At 41.4% G+C, this 20,013-nt stretch overlaps 2 protein-coding genes across 9 annotated transcripts in view; one reads left to right on the top strand and one right to left on the bottom strand.

Moving 5' to 3' along the window:
- COL4A4 (collagen type IV alpha 4 chain) overlaps window positions 1–7,669 on the top strand; it is a 69,618-nt gene extending 61,949 nt beyond the window's left edge. For 4 of the 5 annotated variants that reach the window (XM_068691582.1, XM_068691584.1, XM_068691583.1 and 1 more), the window contains 3 exons: window positions 3,413–3,601; window positions 5,270–5,556; window positions 6,142–7,669. In XM_068691582.1, coding sequence (XP_068547683.1) covers window positions 3,413–3,601; window positions 5,270–5,556; window positions 6,142–6,405 — 740 coding nt within the window. In that variant the 3' untranslated portion in view covers window positions 6,406–7,669. Of the gene's footprint in view, window positions 1–507; window positions 2,043–3,412; window positions 3,602–5,269; window positions 5,557–6,141 lie in introns of those variants that run through there. The other variant, XM_068691586.1, reaches the window with a different exon arrangement.
- Window positions 7,670–15,499: 7,830 nt separating this feature from the next.
- Window positions 15,500–20,013, bottom strand: part of RHBDD1 (rhomboid domain containing 1) — a 35,915-nt gene continuing 31,401 nt past the window's right edge. For all 4 annotated transcript variants that reach the window (XM_068691590.1, XM_068691588.1, XM_068691587.1 and 1 more), the window contains exon 7: window positions 15,500–18,044. In XM_068691590.1, the coding sequence (XP_068547691.1) occupies window positions 17,926–18,044 (119 nt within the window). In that variant the 3' untranslated portion in view covers window positions 15,500–17,925. The remainder of the gene's footprint in view (window positions 18,045–20,013) is intronic.

Below are 20,013 nucleotides of genomic sequence, written 5' to 3'. Positions count from 1 at the left end.
AGCATAACTGAGGCCTACTCCTGGTTGCTTAAAACAAGCTCTGGTCGAACAATTGTTCCGCAGACTCGTGTCCATGCCCTTTGTGCCATTTCCCAACAATTCCCCCTTTTTCTTTTTGTACGAGCAGTACTTGGCTGAAGGTTTTTTCCATCAGACGTCGAATACATGACATAACACAGCTTAAACATAATAACACTACAACTACTGTAATCAAGAGTATGAAAACACTTAGCAATAGACCCTTAAGCCACACAATGGTGGAAATAGCGTCTGCACCACTATCGATATTGTCCCTTTGTAATCAGCATCAATAACTCCAGATAATATAAAGAGTCCCTTAATTCCACTTGACGAACGTCCTATTAATAAAGCACCGTGGGGTCTCTTATTAATCATTAAGGGTCCCATAGCAGTAGAGGGAATTTTAACAGGCTTCTGATCTATTATGGTCACGTCTATTGCTGTTGCCAAGTCCAAGCCGAGGTTCCCTCTTGTGGCTGGCTGCAGGGCACTGTCTGGAACGGGTTGTTGCGGGACACTGCTGCTGGTGCCCGTTGTCCTGTCGGAGCCGAAGCATTCCCCTCCACTTGGGCTGGAGCCGCCACTGTTGCCGTAACGCGGCAACTCGGTGCACTCGGTCTGCCGTTTCCCGAGCGGTTGCATGCCACGGTATTGTGGTTTGCCGACTTGCAGTTTTCACACCACACCTGTCCTGCTCAACAGTCACGGCAATGGTGTCCCTCCTTTCCACACCGGAAGCATTGATTTCCTCATCGAGATGGAGCTCGAGGTCGCCTTTCTTCTGTCCGCAGCGGGGCTAGAGCTGCAAAGGCTTGCTGCTGTGCTTGTATAAGATCTTTCCCTAACTCGCGTACCGCCTCTACTAACATAGCTTGGGGCCCTACCGGAATCCTGCTCATTCTTTCTAATATTTGTTCAATAGTGGCATCCCCAGGCAGTGTCAATATAATAGCCTTTGTAGCCGAATTTGTATTTTCCATAACACACTGTCGCAATAAAGCAGCCTTCATCCACTCCAGGACATCTGCTTGATCTATGGCAGCAGTTACCCGATCAATAAACCCTGCAAAGGGCTCGTCCCTGCCTTGCTTCATAGCCGTGTAAGAGGGGGCCGTTGGAGTGGTTTTAACATTATCCACGGCTGCTCAAGCTGTTCTCATGGACTCAAGGCGACACTCCGGACCTAACTCGAGCTGAGCAGTGATGGTAACAAACATGCCATCCCCCATAAGCTGTTCTACAGTAACTCCACATAACGGATCGTTAGGGTCCCTCGGTCGCTGCGCTGAGATTTCGCAATGCCTCTGCCAATGGGCTTGCCATAACAACAACTGCGACTGGGTCATTATCTTTCTCATTATCACCTTAATATCTTCGGGGCATAGTAGCGTCCCTCCCCAGATATAATTCAACATTTGCTTCGTAGGTTCGCGATGCAATCCTGACTCATTGACTGTACTACGTAATTGAGACAACAGCTTCCAATTAAGCATACTATGACTCCCTTGCATGTTTCCCTGGTACGCCATGGGATCCTGACATACGTCTGTAAATGCTCCTAATTGTTTATCCTCCACAGCTTCGCCCATGATCCTCCGCCAATTAACTCTCCCCACTATCCTTCTCGCCCCTCTTTCATCTTCCTTATCCCTAACCTTACTATGTTCTTGCCCACTGACACGTTCTTCCTTCCCTTCGCTTAATTCTTCCGTAGCTCAATCTCCCTCTGGCGAAATGGCCTCTTTCCCTCACGTAACCGCTACGGAGCCCCAGCACGGAGGACCAGGAACCTTACTAGTACTAAAAAGCAAGGTGCTGTCTTCCCCGGCGCCTGCTGCCGCTGCCTCCATGGTTCCGTCAGACAGGCTGCAGGGTCCTGATCTCGGCCCCTCTGCTCTGTGCTGACTTGCCACACGGTGAGGGTCGGCTGCTGGTGTCTACTGACGCCTCTGGGCTCCCGTAGCAACTCGATCTCGGATGTCCCGCGTCACACCACAATTCAATTCCCCTCGTTTTCCTTTGTCCGGGTCGGTGCTTGGAGTTTCTCAACGTCTCTCAATGTTCCGGCGTCCGCCAGGTCTGTCCTTGTCTCTCGCAGTTGGCCATAGCCCTGCAGTGTCAGTGCTGTCTCCGTGCGGCGGTAGGCTTGCCACGTGCCTCGGGTCTCCCAGCGCCGCTGCGATCCCTCTGCCTGTGTGGGTCTCAGCCTGTTCGGGCACCATATGTTGCAGGAAGCACGGCCGAAAGCACGACAGACACCAGCAGAGTCAGATCATGCTCCATTTTATTGCCCGAATAGCCTAACTTTTATAGTGAACTTAAAGGGGCGGACAGTGTTTCACACAAGATTATTGGTCAAGAGCACTCAGACAAACAACTAGAAGAAAACAACCCCACCTGCAAGAAAACAACCCCCTTGTGATTAGCAGTCACATAGACCTTGTCCTTGAAGCCAGCTGCTGGTAACAATATTTTTCTGAATTCCTCAATTGGGCGATGTGGGAACACTGTCATGGGAACTTCTCATAGTTGCCCTGGTAGCTTGGTTTGCCATGGGATTTTTGCTGTTTCAAAAAATCCCTCAACAGAAAACCTTCAAAGAACTCAACAAGAGTGGCGAATCAGCAGGAGTTTGATTTCCTGTCAGTGCTATTCCTACAGCTACCTACCTAATCACAGGACTTTTCTGAGGGGAGTTGTGCAAGGTGCATAGACCAAGTTCTCCCTGCTCCCTCAATTGGATGCATTCACCTCTAGCCTGAGATACCATGACACTTCTTTCCTCTCTCAGTTCAAGCACTGATTCTGACATTTGTGACTGATACCATGACACAAAAATGCCTCTGAAAGAAAATTTCTCTCTGCAGCCACAATCAATCAGAAAAGCAATTAATCACACATCAACTTAAATGCCATATATCAACAGGAAGGCAATTCTGAGTCAAGACTAAAGGTGCAATTGTCCGAGTAATTAAAACTGTATTTCAGCTGTGGCTGCCATTGAATAATCTATTGGTTTACCGTGAAAAAGGCATTGACTGTTACTGCAGGGATTCAAATTCAGTCCAAAGTCATCCCTGTAAGTCTGGGAAATCATTGCCCACCTCAGATTATTTCTTAATGGATGAATATCCATGCAGCACAGGACAGAGGCACAATAGAAAAGCCAGCTGTGAAGCATTCAGTGGCAATTTAATTAATTTCTCTCCAATAAGAAAGATAACATGAGTCTATCAGTGTCTTTATCGCCAACGACAACCTCCAAAGTTGCATTAGATTCAGTCAGGACCCCCCTTGTTGAACGCTGAAAAACAGTAAAAGATAAATGTTCCCACCAGCTATGTGTTCATACAAGCAAATTTATTTTACCTTTTTTCCTATGTACTCTAAGGTCCACCTGGCCAGACTGGTATCCCAGGACCACCAGGCCCTCATGTTAGATCTTCAAGTGGATTCTTGCTTGTCCTTCACAGTCAGTCAGACAGAGAACCACTCTGTCCACAGGGAATGCCAAAGTTATGGACAGGTTATAGCCTGCTGTACCTGGAAGGACAAGAAAAAGCTCACAATCAAGATCTTGGTATGTATTGCAGTATAATTGTAATTGTCCTCTGGTCAAGGTCTAATGTGGTGTGATCTACACAATTAAAGACAAGTCAAATGTAGCATGGTAAGTAATCACTTATTTGCTATAGACTCAAAACTGATTTCCAAAATTAGCGTTCGTTTGCTTCACACACCATGGCTAGTCATGTGGGGCTGTCTTTGAACTCATTGGAGATTCTCTTTGATCAGGAATCCCATTTGGCACTTTGAAATAACTCCATGGAGCATCTTGCTCCCCTTTACTGTAAAAAATAGCTGCATAGGTTAGATGGCTGGATGGCAGAAATAAGCTTTACAAATAAAATTTTGCATCATATACAGCAGAATGATGTGCTTTTGAGTGTAAAAATCTATTTTTTTCTTCCTTTGCTTTTGGAAAAAGAGTTTTTCCCAAAGATAACTCCTCCTGGTGTCTTGGATTATTTCTTCTACATATACAATTCTGACTAGAGTTAACAGTCTGTAAGTGGCCTGGCTTGCAGCCTGAAAAACTGATTGGCTTCGGTTTGCATAGAAGTGATTTCCTAAATTGTCATCTTATGCAAGAGGCAGAGAAATCTACTAGGAGGAAAGATCAAGGACCTAATTAGCTTGACAATAAAAGTTTTCAAAAGAATAAGAAAAAACATTTTTAGTACAGCAGTGTCATTCTGAAATATTTTCACTAGCATGTGTTTGGCATTCCCCAGGATAACCACACTTGGTAATGGAATGCCTTATAACAACAGTGAAACTAAGAGCCAAATAAAATAGAAGTCCATGATCTCTGTGACCATTGTATTGTTTTTGCAGGCATTTTCCTTATTCAGGCTACTCAAAATCCCATATTATTACTGGTATGGAATATTATCAGTGATAAAAAAAATAAAAAATTGACTTCTCTTTGTTACCTGTCCTTAAAGATCACTTCAAGGTTTGGGAGCATTGCAGAAATAATGCATCATGCCCAAAGTTCAGGGCAGATCATACATGAAATGATTATTGTTGTTAACAAAATAGGTCATTATGAAACTTCTCTTAATTCAATTTTGGAGGAAGAAGTTCACTTCTGAAGTACACAGGAGTCACTTCTCAGTTCCCACTGATGTCTCTCTGATGAGGAGTGCAGGAGTGGCTCTCAGTCCGTTTCTTTTACTCAGGGTCTGTGAAACCTTTCTGGAATGCAGTGGGAACAGCTGCTGAGATTTCAGCTTCATGCACTGGTAGCAGGAGTTTGCCATACTTTACAAAACCTTCTATTTATTGGAGTTGCCATGTGTTTTTTCACTGCTTCTAATGAGCTTGTAAATAGATAATCTTTTAAACCAGCCACCACCTCGTGCCTAATTTATTTTTCAGCATTGGCATAGCTAGGATATTCGTTATGATAACTGTTTCCCATAGTGACAAGCTGCATCATGCTTAAATACTGCATTGTGACACCACTAAACATTATTGGTCAAATTAAGGCATTGATTGGTTAAAAAATAAATAAATTGCTTACAATATAGCTAGCCATTTGTGTAAGGAACCTGGGAGCTTTAAGATACAGGAATTAGGTAACTCTTGTCAAGGCCTGTAGTTCTGTAGCAACATAAGCTACAAGATTATTTTCAACTTGACCTGGAAAGAAGTGAAGTAATTTTGTTATTATTATTTTCAGGTCTAGCAGGATCTTGTCTTCCTGTATTTAATACTATGCCCTTCGCCTACTGTAATATCAACCAAGTTTGTTACTATGCCAGCCGAAATGATAAGTCTTACTGGTTGTCAAGTGCTGCTCCTTTACCAATGATGCCACTCTCTGAAGAAGAAATAGAACCCTACATAAGCAGGTGTGCTGTGTGTGAGGCCCCAGCCCAAGCAGTAGCAGTTCACAGCCAAGATCAGTCAATTCCTCCCTGCCCCATGAACTGGAGAAGTCTTTGGATAGGATACTCTTTTTTGATGGTAAGTCTGGGCACATGAGCATATATACACTAAAGTCATAGTCTTCAGCTACGTGTTTCTTAACGTTGCAAAGAAATTGAAATCCTTTACCATGAGGACTGTAAGGCCCTGGCCCAGGCTGCCCAGATGCCCCATCCCTGGCAGTGCCCAAGGCCAGGCTGGATGGGATTTGGGCAGCCACGGCTGGTGGGAGGCATCCCTGCTTGTGGCAGGGGGGCTGGGACAGGGTGGGCTTTAAGGTCCCTTCTAACCCAAACCATTCTGTGGTTCTATGCATTAGAGGTCCAGGTCTTTTCAGTGCTGTCCTCTAGTCATGTTAGAGGCAGTTCAGATTGAACCGCACCGTTTGGAATCCACCTGGGATTACTGTTTTCTTCAGCTTGATAAATACCAGGAAAATAAGAGAGCTGGTGCCAGACTTTTGAAATTAAGATTTGCTCTGGCAAAGGAAGTTTACTCCAACTTGAGATCACCAAAGATAGTGTAATTAAAAGCAATTAAAGAAAAAAAAAGGACATAAAATGATTTAACATCATTTACCTACTTTTCATGCACAGTTACCAAGTTCTTTCATTGTTCTTTCAGCACACTGGATCGGGTGATCAGGGTGGTGGACAGTCCCTTATGTCACCTGGAAGTTGCTTAGAAGACTTCAGATCAGCACCATTCATTGAATGCCAGGGTCAGCGGGGAACTTGTCAGTTTTTTGCTAATGAGTACAGTTTTTGGCTAACAACAGTGATGCCTGAACTGCAGTTTGCATCAGCCCCCTTGTCAGGAACTCTTAAAGAGGGACAAGAGCAGAGGAAAAAAATCAGTAGATGTCAAGTCTGCCTGAAGCATGGTTAACAAGTGAAACAAATTAACAGCTAGAGCGAGATGCAGAAGGAAAAGCATGCTAAAGAGTTAAGCAGTATTTAATATGTGAATATATTTTAAGCTGCAGCTCTGTTCTTTTTGCTTGAATGGACATCCAAGATGGAAAGATGCATCTATTGAGTCTCATCCACCCTGTGCACACATCAACAGAAAGTGAAATCCAGTGTAAAGAGCGCAATTTAAAAAAAAAAAAAAGGAAAAAAAAGCTGTATTACACTGGAGTCCAGTACCATAATATTCATGCAACAAGGTGAACTCGAAAGGCTGAATTAAGTCTGGAATAGCAACGAGACGTACATGATTGTGCAAGACAATGGATTTTCTGTTAGAATTGGCATTTAGAACAGAAGGAGTATAGGTATTTATGTGGCTTAGTATAAATAATTATCCCTTAAAAGATGAATAAATACAGATGTGCAAACACGTAAATGTCTTAAAGCCCTGTAGCTGAATCTCCCAAGCTAAAGAAGCTTGCACAAGCTTTTTCTGAGGGAAGGGGAAAAAGTAATTGTTAAAATACATTCTTACACATAATAAAAACAATGAAGATCAAAGTCTCACTGTTGCAGTATCGAACAAAACTGAAAGAACTGTTAATTGATCTTTCATAAGCAACAAAGTTGCAAATCCGTTTGACAGCAGATTATGTAAGAAAACAAAATTAGCTGAGATAATGAAACCTTAACAAGCAATATTTATATTTGCGATTAATTTCTAAGAGCAGTTGCATTAAATTAAGCTCCAATCCACGAAGCTTAAGAAAACAAAGCAGTTTCTAATAGTAATTGAAAGGAAATTTCAGTGTGGTGATAAAATGAGTGAACTCGTGTGATGAATATAAGTCTTTGGACAGTTGTCTAAACCTGAAGATAATTTTTTGCCTTTTTTTTTTCTTTTGGTAAATATACTACTGAAAATAACAGTAATGTCACCTTTCAGAGTCTTATGGAATCATAGCTCTAAATGTTTTTTATTATTGGAAACAGTGACTGTTAGAAATTTTATGAGTTAAAGCACTGATCACCTTATGAAATAAATAAATTCCTCTTTACCTTCTAGATTCTGCTATAAAACCATAAAAATGCACATTTAAATTATAGCGAAACTACTGAAAACTCACTGATTAAAGACTGAAAATTCACTTTGTGCAGAAGGGCCACAAATGCTGCTGTTATTTAAACAAGCCTTCTTTAAAAAAAGAAAAAAATAGATGGAATAAAATGCTTTTTCAGTACTTTTCATTTCACTGTGTTTATTAAAAGAACACAAGCAGAAGGATTTTCAAACAGATTAAGATCATCCAGAAATCCTTATTCCAGGAAAACTCCCTCCAAAGCCATCACAATTTCCTGAGCAGCCAGCTTCAACTTTGGATACACAAACCCAAAAAGTGGGAAAAACAGACATTCCTGTCTCAGCCAGAGAAAAACAAACCAGAGTAATTCCATTCAAGTGTAAACACTTCAGGCTGCAATTCCTTTCCAACAAAGCCACCCAAACCACATTGATCTTCTGTGCTGCTGTGGTGGTCAACTCTCCTGCTCTTTCACCTGGGAAAGGGTGAAGAACCTTCTTGGGACACATTCCTATATCCACCTGGCTAGGGAAACATTGCACTTTGGGGTCCTGGATGCCCACTAGCACAGGGCACGCCTCTCAGTTCACAGCTCAGTAATCATAGCTGCATGCCCTTCCTTTCAAATCTGGCATGTTACTTTTTTTTTTTTTTTTTTTTTTTTTTTTTTTTTGAGGGACCAATCTGCAAAAGAATTTGATCCCCTCCTGCTTCAGACAGCATCCCACAGACACAAGACCAGCTTTCTGGTTTAGAAGTGAAAACCAAGGCTGCGACTCTCCAAGGTGCTGAGAAACTTCAGAGCTTATTCCTGAGAAGAAAGCAGTATGTGAAGGGTGGCTCTGTGCCCTAGTCACCTACCCCATAAGGTGTGCAAACTGGATTTCTAAAAAGGTCACCTCTAAAACCACGTTGAGCTAGTGGCTTCAGCATACAATTGGTAGCAGCTGAACATACCATTTTCCTCAGGTGATACCATTTTTTTCCATGGATAAAGAGAATTCCACATCTATGTCTCAGGAGATTTTCCTGGCAGTACTCACCAACTTCTCTGTTACTTCTTTGCAGCCCCTTTTCAGGTCAGAGGCACTGGAAAAGGGCACTCGTTTTGCTAGAAGTATTTACAGTGTGGTTTATGGCACTAACTGCATTTAGGTAAATAACGAAGAAATTCTTACACGCTACATTATTGAAAGCTTTGAGTTAATAAGACGAAGACGTAAAATGGAATGAAATTGGATTGGATGGACTTGAATGTAGTTCCAACTTGAAGTAGTACAAAGAAGTCTTAAAAACATCAGCAAGAATCAAAGACCCAATAATCTTGAACCATAGAATCATTTTTGTTGGGAAAGACCCTGAAGATAATCAAATCCAGCCATCAACCTAGCACAGCCAAATCCACCACTGACCATGGCTGTAAGCACAACATCCATGTCTCTTAAATACCTCTGGAGATGGCAACCCCAGCACATCGTTGGGCAGCCTGTTCCAATGCCTAACCACCCTTTCCATTAACAAATTCTTCCCAATATCAAATCTCAACTTCCCCTTGCTGCTTCCTCACGTTCTATCACTTGTCACCCAAGACGAGAGACCAACACCCTTCTCGCTGCAACTTATTCCAGGTGTAGAGTGATGGTGTCTCCCCTCAGCCTCCTCTTCTCTGATGAAAACATGGCAATTCCCTCGCGGCTCCTCTCTGAACACGTTGCAGTAACTCAGCACCCTCCCCTAGCCAGGGCCCACAGCCCAGCACAGGACTCGAGGTGCAGCCTCACCTGTGCCAAGCCCAGGGGGACACCACCTCCCTCAGCCTGCTGCCACACCACTCCTGGTACCGGCCAGGATGCCACCGGCCTTCTTGGCCACCTGGGCACACCACTGGCTTGCGTTCATCTGGTTGTCAGCCAGCACCCCAGGCCCTTCCAGGTAACTTTCTAGCCCCTCTTCGCCAAGCCTACACCACTGCAAGAGGTCGTTATGGCCCAAGCATGGTGCCTGGCACCCAAATAAGCCGTCTCTCTGCCATCTTGTTAGATTTTAAACATGACGTAAAACAATCATGTTTTTCTATGATTTTGATGCAGTTTTTGCATGTGCTAGTTACGTGTTACGATTTTCTACAGAAGCACACTATATCAGAGATGTATTTCAAGCTACTACCGACACCTTAGAATACCCAATAGCTGCCGAAGCTCCTGTGTTGTGCTTAGCTAAGGCATTTGTCAAATGTGATACTAATTCCAAATGAAGTTGCAAATAAATTGCTTAATATTATAAAGCAAATAAGACAGACCAAATTATAAAGCAGCATGTACTCCTGCAATCATTTGTCCAGTGACTGTACACAGAAAATAATTAGGTAAATTACTCATGTGGGATCTAATTATAAAATTATACGTAAAAGCGTATAGTTGAAACTATTTGTAACACTTCTAAGGGAACACCCTTGTTCTAGTCCTTATAATCCACATAATACTCACTGTTGCATTCAAGTGCTTTGGATCTTGTGTAGGCCCCATAGAGAAGCAAATATTTTCCTCCAGAGCACACGATCATTAATAGCACTACAGAACGCGATGCTGGCAATGCGCTGAGCATTACAGCCAGTCAGGATGAACCGCCCTGGAGTGAAGCCATTCACAACCCCTGAGTGACAATGAGAGTTTTCCTTCCTGCTGCCCTCACAAACCACGACACCCATTTGCCCATGTGGCAGAGAAAAACCTGTTAACATGTGGCCATTTCTGCTTCATTTGCTGTTTTTCACTAGAAAGGGAAAGAAATGCACAGGCCTAGTACTGAAGACGTCTTTTCAAGTGAATTTCTTCTTTTGGTGTACAGAAAGCATGCAGGCATGGGGAAACTAAAGCAAAACCGAAATCAGCTATCGCTCATTTTATCACAACTGTGCCATATCGTAAAAATTATGTTCTCTAAAGCATACTTTAAATTCATTCCATGAAGTAAAGTCTCTGTAGTGAAAGTCCAGAATTGACATGCCAAAACCAGGTATCAGAATGAGGTAACAGGGGACACTTAAACTCCACACAGAGCCCACCTGGGGCTGTTACCTCCACGAGCAGACCCCAAGGTGCAGCCTCCTGCTACGTGCAGCTCCATGGGCCTGACTGAGCTCCCTGGTAATCAGGTGCCCTAGTGCCAGGACCACCTCGATGCCTGGGGGAGCTCATCGCAGACACACTGCCCGTGTGGGACAGGAGAAAACGGGAGGAAGAGGAGTTAGAAAACTCATGGATCCCAGTGAAGACGGAAATCCCTTGGTGAGTACTGCTGCAGGCTAAACAGACTCAGCTTGGGCAGCGTAAATAATTCATCACCGATCAGCTTAAAAATGTAATTACTGATTTGTGTATCGGGAAACAAGATGGCAAACTTTGGAACACCTTTCCTCCCATTTTCCCAGGCCTAACTTAATTCCAGACTCCTCTCCTGCATCCCTGCTAGTGCTGCAGGTGGCATTTGGGCCTGTCAGTGAGGCAACGGGCGGCACAAAGCACGGGCTCCTGGCACACAGCTGGCAGCTCCTCTCCAGCGCTTCTCCTCTCTCTTCTGTGCTCTGACACTGCACCTCCATGGGCCGTGGTCCTCTGGCACTGTACCTGCTCTGGCATGGGTTCCTCTGCACACCACAGCCTCTTCTGGGGCACCTGCGCTCGGTGTGGGTGCTCTGTGGGCTGCAGAGCCGGCTCTTCAGGGCTGTGCCCCACGGAGCGCCGCCTCCTCTTCCTCTGACCTTGGTGTTCCCTCTGCTGGTTTTCACTTCTACTCCCTCCTCTTCAAGTTAACAGATGTCTATAGGCAGATACCTGTCAAGTTACAGATATCTATATTGCTAGGAAGCTTTCTGAGCCCTTTGATTTTATTCCTTTGACCAGGCAAAATTACAATGCTGAAATCTTCAGAAAAATAAAGGATGTGGAAAACAAAGTCAGATGAAAGTTGGCACAAGGAGTAGGGAACCGGCTTCCTGTTCCCTTTGGACTGTGCTGTCCCCCAGTGCCGGTAAGATAAAAACTAGATGCATGTTTATGTGAAGTCCCATTGAATTCAGTAGTTTAACTACGGCTGTGTGGAAGGGCCAACGAGGTTATCTTTACAGAACCTGCTCTTGGGGACAAGGCTGCTCTGGGTCTGGGTCAGCAGGGCCAGCAGCACAGCTGTTCTCCCTCCTGAAAAGCTCACCGGGAGTTTACTGGCACATGGCCGCGGCAGCAGATAAAGCTTTGTCAGGCTACCAGAGGAGAGGAACAGGAGCAGCAGCAGTCTGTCTATTCCTAGATCAGAAAAAATGCTTAAAGACTCATTCCCAGAACTGCACTGCTACATGAAACAAATTTAGGCAAAACTGTTCCAGGAATTCTTCCAGTGTAAACTCTTAACCAAAACAACTCTTTCCTACATCGGCTGGTTCGTAAGCACCAGTGAAATAGTCAAAAAAATATGTAAGTCTTGTAGTCTAAATGGGTTTTGCCTGTGTTTGGGGTAAATTTAAAAAACATGAGTGGTGCAAGTTGATGGGTATGTCTCTTACCTGTCAACCCGAGTCTTGTTTCCTTTATTAAAAAGATGTCCCTAAAGCTTTAAAGTACACTATTTGAGGAAAAACTGATTCCGATCTGATTTCATGCCAACTCTTCCCAACACACAGCTGGAGACAGCCAGCTTACAATGACCACGCGAGCCCTCCAGCACAGCACGAGACCACAATGTTCACCCTCACCAATTCTTTAAGCATCACCAAGATCCAAACTCAGGAAACAAACCACGTCCACCTGGGGAACTCTCCAGTGTGCCAGACAGACTGCTGAAAATGACATCACTTCACAGACTGAAGCCTGGCCTTGTAAGGTCTTACGCAAACAACCCCTAAATAACCTTTAATTGAATTCAGCCTGCCATACTTAGAGAAGGGCTGCAAATGAGGACTTATGTGCCAATGCTCTACATGCCCTCTGGTGTCAACTGTCTGGGCAAGAAAGAAAAAAGCATTCAAGACCACAGGGAAGATTAGTCAATTAAAAGAGTAATGGGTGGGGAGCAGCGGTCTGAAAAAAAAAAAATAAAATAAATCACTCAAAAACCAGTTGTGAAGACAAGCAGTCAGACAGGGACAGAGTGGATTTGATTCAACTCTGAAATGATAAAAACTTTCTGATAATGGCTGTGGTAAAAACTTTTTTGGCAAGTGAAGCAATTGTTTCATCAAAATGGGAATCTGTTTCACAACTGGATACTATTTCAGAAGTCAGCATTTAAAAAGTCAACCTTTGAAGTTTTGCCCAACTTAACCAGCTGGAAAACTAGCCAGGTGGGGGGAAAAATCATCATCGTTCAAATAAATACTGCGCTGTTCATACTTAGACTTTCCCCTTTCTAGTCACTTCATCTAGATGTTCCAGAAGGTAGTGGAAGTTCAATTAAAGGTGATACAAGTTTAAAGTGGAAGAACAACTCCATGGTTCCTCAGTATTACATAGATGGCCTTCAGCATCTAAAACCACCTCATAGAAAAACTCACCTTTTCAACCACTACGGGGTGTTTCTTGGCTGCTTCTCAAAAGGAGACAGGTTTGAGCTCACAGTATTTAACTTACACATTTTGGTAGTTTATAGAAAGACTTGGAATAAAGGATTTGAGCCCCAAAACTACATCATGTTCAGCTTGGTAAAACAAAGTATCACTACACAAAAAAGCAAGATCTTTTGCAGGATTTACAGAATCACAGAATCATCTAGGTTGGAAGAGACCTCCAAGATCACCCAGTCCAACCTCTGACCTAACACTAACCAGGCCTCCATTAAACCATGTCACTAAGCTCTACATCTAAACGTCTTTTGAAGACCTCCAGGGATGGTGACTCCACCACTTCCCTGGGCAGCCCATCCCAATGCCTCACAACCCTTTTGGTAAAGAAGTTCTTCCTGATACCCAACCTAAACCTCCCCTGGTGCAACTTTAACCCGTTCTCCCTCATCCTGTCTTTCATGCACTGATTACAAATATCACTGGTTTAGATGCTCATTCTCAGGCAATTTTTCCAGGAAGGTGGCTCTGACCTAAGCTCTCTTTTTTTTTTCTTCCCCCAAAACACTGATCAGAATGAAAGTGGGAAGCTTGACCCTTGCACACCAGCTATTTCAAAGATTTTATCAATTGTTACCGAATTACACTTCGTACTAACACAAGTGAAAGAAACGTTGCCAAAAACAATTGAGCTACATCATTAACAGTATAGCTGAATTTAGCTAATTAGGAACAATACAATCCATCCATTAATTAGGCAAAATAATATACAATACACACTTCAGCATCTGAGAAGGCTATGCATACATCTGAACTAATTTTAAGGAGTCAGCAAAAAAGTCATTCCACGCTCAACATTGTAGAGATTTTGGGACCATTCCTTAACTTGCTACATGGGAAGGGAAGTACTACCCACCATGCTGATTCACAGAAGCAACCTTCGCACCAATAGCTTTTAAAGGATCCCTGTGATTAATTATTTGTTGAAGGACCTAACACAAACCATTGCTCTCCTACTGTTTACTTCCTCTTGTCTTAGTGATGTTTAACACTCCTGAAGAGATATTTGTCTAACCTGCTCCTAGAAGACTACAAAAGGAAACTGCAGAGTATCCCTAGCTCATTACAAAGCTTCACTGTCAACATGGTTAGAAATTCTTTGCTTACGTTTCATTTTGCTGCAAATTAGGAAGTTTCTAGTAGCCAGTGAACAACAGAGATGAACTTCTCTGTTCTCATGCGGCAGAAGACTGCTGCCACATGGATACTCACTCTTGTCTTTCACTAACCCAGTTGCTTTACCATTTGTGAGTATAAACAAAATACCTAAACCATACAAAATTGTGTGGAAAACTGTCCTTCTCTAATTGTCTCAGCTTGCAATTAATGGATATGAGTATCACTAAATTTAGACTTTCAGAAAGAGTAATTTTCCTTTAGAAAGGGTTCAAGAATTGAAAGCTGAAGATTGTCAGTATTTACTTACCCTGATTTTCAGCGATGACAATTTAAGGGAAGTAGGGCAGATTTTGATCTCACTTACAGCCTGTACTGAGAACAACATTACCATTGACACTCATCAAGCACAACCTCCCCTGCTGTGGTGTGGGACATGTATGAATGCCATTTTGTTAGTATTTTTTAGGGCACTTTACCCCTTAGGAGAAGCGGTGCTGCCAGGAAAAAAGTATTACATACGTGAATACGTTATTTGCTTTTGCTTAAAGATAAAACAGAAGTGGGAAAAAAACTTTAAAAGTTAAACACATTTAACCACATCTTAATTCTGGACTGAAAAAAAAAAAACATTTATAAGCAGTAAAATGTTTGGTCATTTAATCATTAAGTTTCAGGAACAGACCTGTTAACAAGTCTGCTGATTAGGATTAATTAAAGGGGTGGAATTTCTTACATGGTACTTGATCAGAGTTTAGATGAAGCATAAAATATTCACAAGAAATCTCAGCTCCTGAAACAAAGGAACCAAACTTCAGGTGTTAAAGGTTTTTTTGTTTGTTTGTTTTTAAACCAAACTACTCTTTCTTTAAAGATCCATATTTTATATATAGTTAGTCAGCCTCTAAACAGCCAGAAAATATCCGAGGTGGAGGACCCATTTATGTACACTGCCCTGAATTTTTGTCAGCATACATTAGGGATTCATCTGTGACTTGCATCTGCCATCATCAGGGCTCCCAACCTGAACAGATGGTAAGGCCCAACTGAAGAATCATTCTGGTACAATTTCCAGAACACCAAGTGTATTGGAACTGCCCAATAATCCAATCCTAAAACTTCCACCGAATTCAAAAGAAGAAAAATTAGTCCTGATGTCAATCATCTGCCCCCCTCTGCATCCAGCCTTCATTTCTAACAATATTGTGGCAGCTCTGCTATTTTAAAATATATGCACTATCATTGAAAAGAAAAACAGACAATTTGAAGTATACAAAAATTTATTTCAAATTTTTATATGAAAAAGTGAAAACAACTATTAGTACTGACAGTTTTTATAGGCATTTAGTTGCATGTGCTTGACAAAACAAGAACAGGGGGACTGAAACAGATCCTTCATGAGACATACTTATGGTAATAAAAATGAGAGCTCTTGTTAGTATGAGGAACTTCCTGTGTTACTCCTCATGTGGTTGGTATCAATCCTTCCTTTACAAAAGCATGCAAGTGCTTTTAAATTTGTAATCACGTTTTTGATTTTACTTCCCCCCCCTTTCAACTGACTAGTGATATCCAGTGTTTTAAAATAATTTCTTGTCTGCTAAACTGTCGTTTTAGTTTCACAAACTTTTGACCAGAGCATTAAGTTCAGTTTGGGGAAACAATGCTACGTCCTTCTTCACACACAATTTTTGCACCCTGAGCAAAATATGCAAACTCTATGCATTTTTTTGATATTTAATTTTAGAAGGCATAGAAAAGTTAGTCTGCAGTAAGGTACAAGTATCTGCTTTTTTTTTTTTCCAGGACATTCAGTAGCCACAGAATAACAAACAAGACACACATATATTGAAAAACAACCAAAACCAAGGATACAGAAATTCATCACTTATCTATTGACTTCAAATCTGCCAGAGAACATTATGTTAACACCAGTGTTTTAGTATTACCTTAACAAGGACATCCAAAGTCGCATTGCAGCCATGTCTGTTGTCTCTCAGAGCCTTGAACATACCCTGCCTAATTTTTTTGTTTTGCTGCTTCTTGGCATACAATCAGCAATAGATATAAGTAAGATAGATGGTGAAAGTGAGAATGGCACAGGTGGAGAACAGTTTTTGAATTTTTCAACTAACAAAAGTTTCCCCTACATACATTAATTAAAACCAGAAGGTGCACTCTACTTACACAACATAATCACAAATTCAGTTTCAGTATCTTTCTTTTCTGTATGAAAAATACAACAGTGCTTTACACTCTAACTCCATAGAGAGGTAGACTTCATAAAGCACAGACTGGTGATCACCATTAAATTGCTCATCATTAAAAACATTAAATTGCTCATCCTAACACTTTACTAAAGGAGCGTTGGTGAGATTCAAAGAATTATGTGCCTAAAGACAATAATGGAATCATTCCTGTGCAAGCACATCTCTTCAGGACTGAAAAGAGTTACAGGATCGTTCCCAGATTCAGACAGATTTCCTCCATTACAAGGTAAAAAACATCTAGGCAATGAGTATTTTTCCTGAATGTTAGATACTCAAAAAACCTTCAGGTTTGCTAATTTACATCATCGAACAGGCAGATGTGCCACAAGCAGGACAGGCACTGCGCGCCAAGCAGCCAACAGAGGTCCCGTCCAAAGCGACAACCGAGCTCTCCGGTCTGCTGCCAGCTACTCTGGAGTTGCGTCAAGAAATGCTCTCTAGAAAATGAGAAACTCAAGGTAAACTATATTAAGGTATGATCTCCACAAGTCTGCAGACGGCATGGGAACTGGACCTCAGATGAGATACATACAGAGAAATAGTAGAATTTCTATAGCTCCATGAACAGCATACACATGATACAGTTTCTAAGCCTTTTTAAAAAGGAAAAATAGTTATTCCAAAACAGTAAGTTAACAAATAAATATATTTTCATGACATATCCACCTTCCTTTCCATAAAGCTCCTAACAACAAGTTATTTCAACTCTGTAAAAGCAAGTTTTTTTTTTTTGTTTGTTTGTTTGTTTTAATTAAAAAGGTAAACATTAGGATTGGTTCTAGGGAATAAGTAGTTAGAACTCAGTTTTGTCACACTCAAGCTCTACACTAAATGGCACATTTTAAGGAAGACTCCAACACTAAAAGTTCTATTACGTAACTCCTTAGGATAACAATAGCTCCAACTATTTTTCACAGTTTGTAAAACTGTGGAAAAGCTTAAGCCCAACTCTTATGAGCTACCTGTTGTCATCAAAGCAGTCGTTTCAAGTGACAATTCACATGCCAATCCCAAGAGTTATTCATCATAGAAAAATGGGAAATATGTAGGAAAGAATTGCATAGTTTTAAAATTACATTTCAAAAGTATTATCCATCACAGAAAAGAATAAAGAAACCCTGCCGTCTGAGAATACCAGCAGCCAAAAAGCCAATGAATTCTTGAAGCTACAAAGAAGAACTTTGAAGAGAAAAAGGTTGGTGAAACCATCAGTCTTCTTCCAGATTTAACATACATCAGAATGGAGATTGGCAAAGATCACATTTTGATTCCCAACTCATTTTTTATGCAAGTTCAAATTTGGAGCCTGAACTCACAAAATCTTCTGCAGTTTTGCAATGAATAGTAAAAATAAAATAAATCTGCAAATATTTTAACTCTGAAGAGCACTTTACAATTTACATCAACACCTGCCAACTTCATCTTCTGTCAAACCTACGAAGTCTTTGCCTTCTTACTTCCTCTTCTGAATTCTGCTCAGGTGGAAACCAAAAACCATAGGGTCGCCGCTCATTATTGTATGTTGCTCCACCAAAATCTACAAGACAATGAAACACAACTGTTATTTTGTTCTGTAATTTGAAAAAATGCACATATATCCTGTAATCCAAAGCACTGCAACACAAAGAAAATGGGGAATTATTTCCAGGTCAAATGGTTCGAGGACTGTTAGTTTCCAACAACTGCTCTTAAAACACCGAAATGAAGAACACCACCAGAAGATCTCCCAAACCCAAAGCCTAGCATGTATTAACCTGGGAGCAAACATTTTCCTCAATCCTTACTTTATACAGTAAACTCCAGATTGTTAGAATATTTAAACATCCTCAATAGCTACTTCTGGCAAAACAAGCTTTTGTATTTGCTTTTAGTGTAGCAGTCCAACATGTGCTGACCCATACCAGATGCGCACACAACTCCCATCCTGTTGGCAGCAAGCAATTTCATAAATCAACTCCACGTGGCAGCTCAGCTAGAGAGAATTGTAAGTTAATGTGAGCAGAAATATCACACCAAGACTGAAGAAAGGTTCTCTGCCCTGGCACTGCAAGAGAAAACAAAGGAAAGCAACTGCTCACAATTCACATTAAGTTACAGAGCAAAGAAAAGATTGAAAGGTTGTGGTTACACACAACTGAGGGGCCTTGGGAAACAAAAATGAGAAACTGAGCTCACTTACAGAGGTAAGGATAAACAAAGTAGCTTTAAAGGTAACACAACAGTCTTTGTAATACTCGGTATTTCTTAAACATCCACCTCAGAACTTCATTTATATTAGCAATGTGGAAAACCAAAGGCAAATACTGTATTAAGCTAATTTTCAAAATGGATTTTGACTGCAGCTGTATCCTGTATCCAGAATTGTTTGTAGTGAACACATAATATTGTTTATATTGCATAATAGCAGGAAGTCCAATTCACAAAGTGGTTCTGTTAGTTTCTTATTCACTTACAAGAGTATTTTAATTTGTAGGGTGCTAACCAAACGTAGGATTTTGAAAACACGTTCAGGATTTCTTCTGTGCTTGCCAAGCAGTCAAGCTCTTGGAAAGTACTTCCAGAGATAACTATAGCTGCTCAAGTTTTTGCTGCTTAGCACTGTTTAAGTGTTTATAAAATTAGAGGCAATGGTCAGAAGTATTTTTCTAATTAATTAATGTACAGACAACTTAATTCATATTTTTGTATTTTATCTTCAGTTTGTCCCTCTGTTTCAATTTACCAGAGACAATCCTCAAAATAATTTAAGGTGTTACTCTGCTTCTGAAAATGCTATGTCGCTGACAAACATTACATGAACTCCTTGGGACCCACCATCGCTTACCCTACCTAGGTGCATACTTCTCCCTTGCAAAATAGCATGCCATGCTAGCAAGTTCATCAAGTTTAAGTGATGAAATGATGCCACCTCTTTTATAATGTGCTCCAACAGTTTATCTTTATACCGTGGAAATCATAAATATACATGCATGGCAGCAACAGCAAATGAACATTAGAAGAAATTGTTCAGAATGCTACTAAAAGCTAATGTGTATTGGAAATTGCAGGCCTTAGCACAAGGCAAATTGCTTCTCAATTTTTTACTTAAAATCCAAGAACAATCTCACTGTCTGGAAAAAAACAAACAAACAAAAAAACACCAGTTCATATGCAGCATGGCAGAATGGTTTTCATTAACAAAAAGATTCAGCTGAGCTAAGTGTTCATTTACTACATTTATTTATTTCCCCTCATTTTACTTTCTGATACAAGGTGTGTTCAAAAAGCAAAGAACAAGCAGTTGTTTTACTGTGTTCCACTGACCACAAGCTGAGATACACATGGGCTTACAATATTTCATAACCCAATGAACATCCTTTCCAAAGCAACAGTAACTTCAAACTGGAAGGCACAAAGCAAGGTCAGTAAAGATCTGCGGAAGGGAAGCCTATGAACCGCGTGTGCTGTGCTGTGGAAGGGCTGGCAACTCAAAGACCAAACTAGTGGGAAGACAGGTGTGGCTAGTG

The sequence above is a fragment of the Anas acuta genome, chromosome 9, assembly GCF_963932015.1.
Source record: "Anas acuta chromosome 9, bAnaAcu1.1, whole genome shotgun sequence".
Lineage (NCBI taxonomy): Eukaryota > Metazoa > Chordata > Aves > Anseriformes > Anatidae > Anas > Anas acuta.
Note: the sequence above shows the minus strand (reverse complement) of the source record. Positions and strands in the feature narration are given on the sequence as shown.